This window comes from Osmerus mordax, chromosome 5, assembly GCF_038355195.1.
Source record: "Osmerus mordax isolate fOsmMor3 chromosome 5, fOsmMor3.pri, whole genome shotgun sequence".
Classification (NCBI taxonomy): Eukaryota; Metazoa; Chordata; class Actinopteri; order Osmeriformes; family Osmeridae; genus Osmerus; species Osmerus mordax.
The window spans coordinates 1,866,675-1,870,379 of NC_090054.1; the positions used below are offsets into that span (position 1 = coordinate 1,866,675).

Below are 3,705 nucleotides of genomic sequence, written 5' to 3' on the forward strand. Positions count from 1 at the left end.
CATGTGGGCTAGGGTTACTGCGCGGCTGACAATGTCTGTGTTTCTCTTAACGACACGGTTTTTCCAGCCCGTGAGCTCCTTTATGAGGGTCTGTCCCTGGATCCACCACTGCAGTAACAGCCTCTATCACAGACTCATGAATAGGAGAATCGACTTCAGATTTAGAAGCAGAGAGATAGGGAGAGAGAGAAAGGGGGGAGGGAGAGAGAGAGAGAGAAAAAGATGAAGCCTTTACAGTACATTTTCTATTCCCATAGTGAAATATGGAAAAGTCATCCTGTTTTTTATGGATGGGAATGAGACGCTCTTTAAAAACAATACCAGCCACCACTGGCTGTTTAATAACAGTGTCCAGCTATAACATATCCAGCTGGAGTTTGTTCCTTCTGGGGCTCTGAGGACAGAGTAGCATTCTCTCTGGCTGGGTCCTCCCTCCTCTCGGCCCCCACATGGCCAGGGGGACTAGAGGGAGGAACAAATGAGAAAGAAATGAGAAACTCCTTCCCTTCTCCCTCCCTCCCTCCCTCCCTTCTCCTGTAAGTCTCCAGTGTCGCTTGAAGTGATGGTGTATGCAGTAGCTGGTGATGTTAACTGGTTGCAGGCCTTCTAGAACACTGGGGTGATAATGTCATAGAACGCTTGGATAATAATGTTATAGAACACTGGGAGATAATGTTATAGAACACTGGGATGATAATGATGTAGAACACTGGGATGATAATGTTATAGAACACTGGGAGATAATGTTATAGAACACTGGGGTGATAATGATGTAGAACACTGGGATGATAATGTTATAGAACACTGGGAGATAATGATGTAGAACACTGGGATGATAGTTTTATAGAACACTGGGATGATAATGACGTACAACACTGGGATGATAATGTTGTAGAACACTGGGATGATAATGTTATAGAACACTGGGATGATAATGATGTAGAACACTGGGATGATAATATTCTAGAACACTGTGATTATGATGTTCTAGAACACTGTGAGGATAACCTTTCTAGTATGCGGTGAGCATAATGTTGTAGGACACTGTGATAATAATGTTGTAGAACACTTCTTAGTCCAGCAGTTGTGTTCTCCAGGGGAACCTGTTTTTTCGGAGCCCCTGCTAAGACTATCTCCGAGGTTCTTCCAGGTTCTAACAGTGGTGTTCTCTCTGCCTGTCTGTCTGCCCTGGCAGGTGGAGGTTAATCCCTCATTGGACATGGCTGAGTCCGACTTCATGAACAACGTGATGAGGTGTCGCTGCAGGTACGACGGACAGAGGGTCTTCATGTATGGATGCCACGCAGGTGAGACACACACACACACTATCTCTCGTTTATCCTATCTTTTCCTCTTTCTGTCATCCTCTTTCTCTCTCTCTCTGTCTCTGATATCTTACCCTGTGTTTCTCTCTCTCTCTCTCTCTCTCTTTCTCTCTCTCTCTCTCTCCTCTCTCTCTCTCTCTCTCTCTCTCTCTCTCTCTCTCTCTCTCTCTCTCTCTCTCTCTCTCTCTCTCTCTCTCTCTCTCTGACATCTTACCCTGTGTTCTTTCTCTCTACAGGGGATGCATACAGTGCAGAGATAGAGGATCTGTTTGAACACCAGAGGCAGATCTCCAATAACTTTGTCTAGCCTGGTCTGGCCTGGCCCGGTCTGGCCTGGCCTGGCCCGGTTCACAGGCCTCTCAGTGGACCCAGAGACTTCTCAGGGTGGGCCCTGCTGTGGGGGATCCTAACCTCCTCACCCACTAACACCGTAAAATTCACCTTATGGCGCCTGTCCAAACTCCCAGGCCATTGTGGACTACATTTCCCATCACACACCTCTGCAAGGAAGAGACCAGTACACAGACCTCACCCTCACTACCAATAGCAGATTAGCCATACGGGTGGTGTGGAGGCGGCTTGGGGCTGGGGATGGTGGGAAATGGGGGTGCACTGTCCTGATTGGGCGAGTGCTTTACCTATAAGATTACTGGTGCTTCTCTATTGGGTACTGTAAAACTGACGATAACCTCCTTACCCCAGCTGTTAGGTACAGCTATGCTTTATCTTTTTGGATTTTCAATAGCATAGTTGTTTGGTAAATGTTTGTGTTTTTTTTTCATATGCAAATTATTGTATCTTATTTCAAAGTATTTAACTGCAGTAAGACTGTCAACAGTCAGTCAACAGTTAGTTCACTGTTTCGCCTTTTCCTCTGTCCTGAAATTTAGTTTCCAAGAGGGTCAATTGTTTTCAAAGAAAGTTGCACTTTATCTATGGATCATCAGTATTCAAGCTTCTTGACCAAATGCCCCCAACCTAGTTTGTTGCCCTTGGCCTTCAGCCAGTATTGAGATTTGATTTGATATCATGTTACCATTCTATAACTGGAACTGTCAAAGCATTTTACTGTAGCTTTTTGAGAAACTGAATTGCAAATCTTTTGGTGCTTATTTTGATATATGTTATGCTCTATGCCACCGGTTAATTTATTTAAAGTTATCACATTTGCATAAGGTACTACTTTTTATAAAAAAACATTTACTACCCCCACATTGTATTCTTCTAGGTAGTAGTTAACTAGATTTTAACTTGATTCCTTAGCTTGTTATATGTCTCAGCAGTTCCTATGAAAACCTTTTTATACCATTGTACACCACATCTGTAGTGAGCTGCACATGTTGACGTTTTTCAGAATCTGACAGAACAGAATTGAGCAGGGAAGACTAGAGCAGAGTAGAAGACAGAAGAGCAGAATTGAACAGAGTAGAGCAGAGCCGAGCAGATTGGAGCAGAACAGAGTGGTGCCTAGTCAAGCCACAGTATTGTGGTAGTAAAAGCCTTTTAATCAGGTCTGTTTGGGTTGGGGTTAGGCTTAGTGGTAAGGGATGGTATGGACACTGAGGCTGTTAAATATGGGGAACACCAGCTGGGGGGGTAACACAGGAAGGTGATGGAGTGAGAATGAGAAATTAAAGGGAGACCAAGGAGAGAAAGAGATAGAGAGAGAGAGTAAGAGAGAGCGCAGAGTGATAGTAAGAAAGGCGAAAGTCAGCGTGGAGAGATTGAAAAGAATAAGAGGTAAGAAAGAGAACTTTTTGAAGCTGCTGTACAAACGTTTTAACTAGCAGATCCAGCCCTCTCCAGGCAAGGCAGCAGACCACAGGGTGGCCCTCAACTCTCTGAAGAGAACAACATGTTTGTCTGGGTGCAAAAATAACCGTCCACATGGATGGTGGGCGCAGTCCACAGTGGCTGCTCTGTGTGGCGTGGCCTGCCCTCTCCTGCTGCCTCCCAGGACCCTAGCAGGGATGCTTCTACCTGCTGCTTCTGTTTCCACCTCCTCCTCCCCTTTCTCCTCTTCCTCCACCTCCATATCCTCCTCCACGTTTTCTCCCCCATCTCTTCCTCCTCCTCCACCTCTTCCCCTTCGCTTTTTTCCTCACGGTACCTGTGTGACTGGGTGATCTACCCGGCGACAGCGGCTGTGTGTGCTGGGCCTGGATGATGTGTTGTGGTCTGAGGTAAAGGAACAGAGATGTAAGTGATATGAGGGAAGTGTATAGTGTTGTTCTATGGTCTGAGCGTGTGCTTGCTGACTTGAGGTGGGCGGCAGTTATTATATTACAGCAGACTTTCATTATTAACTTTCACAGTGCTACACCTCCATATTACAGAGATCAGTGTTCCCTCTCTGTCTACCCTGTAAGCCACACCAAGC

At 45.6% G+C, this 3,705-nt stretch overlaps 1 protein-coding gene across 1 annotated transcript in view; it reads left to right on the plus strand.

The window, feature by feature from the left end:
- The window catches only part of loxl4 (lysyl oxidase-like 4), a 22,404-nt gene extending 20,572 nt beyond the window's left edge, over positions 1–1,832 (plus strand). Inside the window, exons 8-9 of the mRNA XM_067236541.1 lie at positions 1,196–1,307; positions 1,562–1,832. Of these exons, the coding sequence (XP_067092642.1) occupies positions 1,196–1,307; positions 1,562–1,632 (183 nt within the window). The 3' untranslated portion in view covers positions 1,633–1,832. The remainder of the gene's footprint in view (positions 1–1,195; positions 1,308–1,561) is intronic.
- The last annotated feature ends 1,873 nt before the right edge of the window (positions 1,833–3,705 follow it).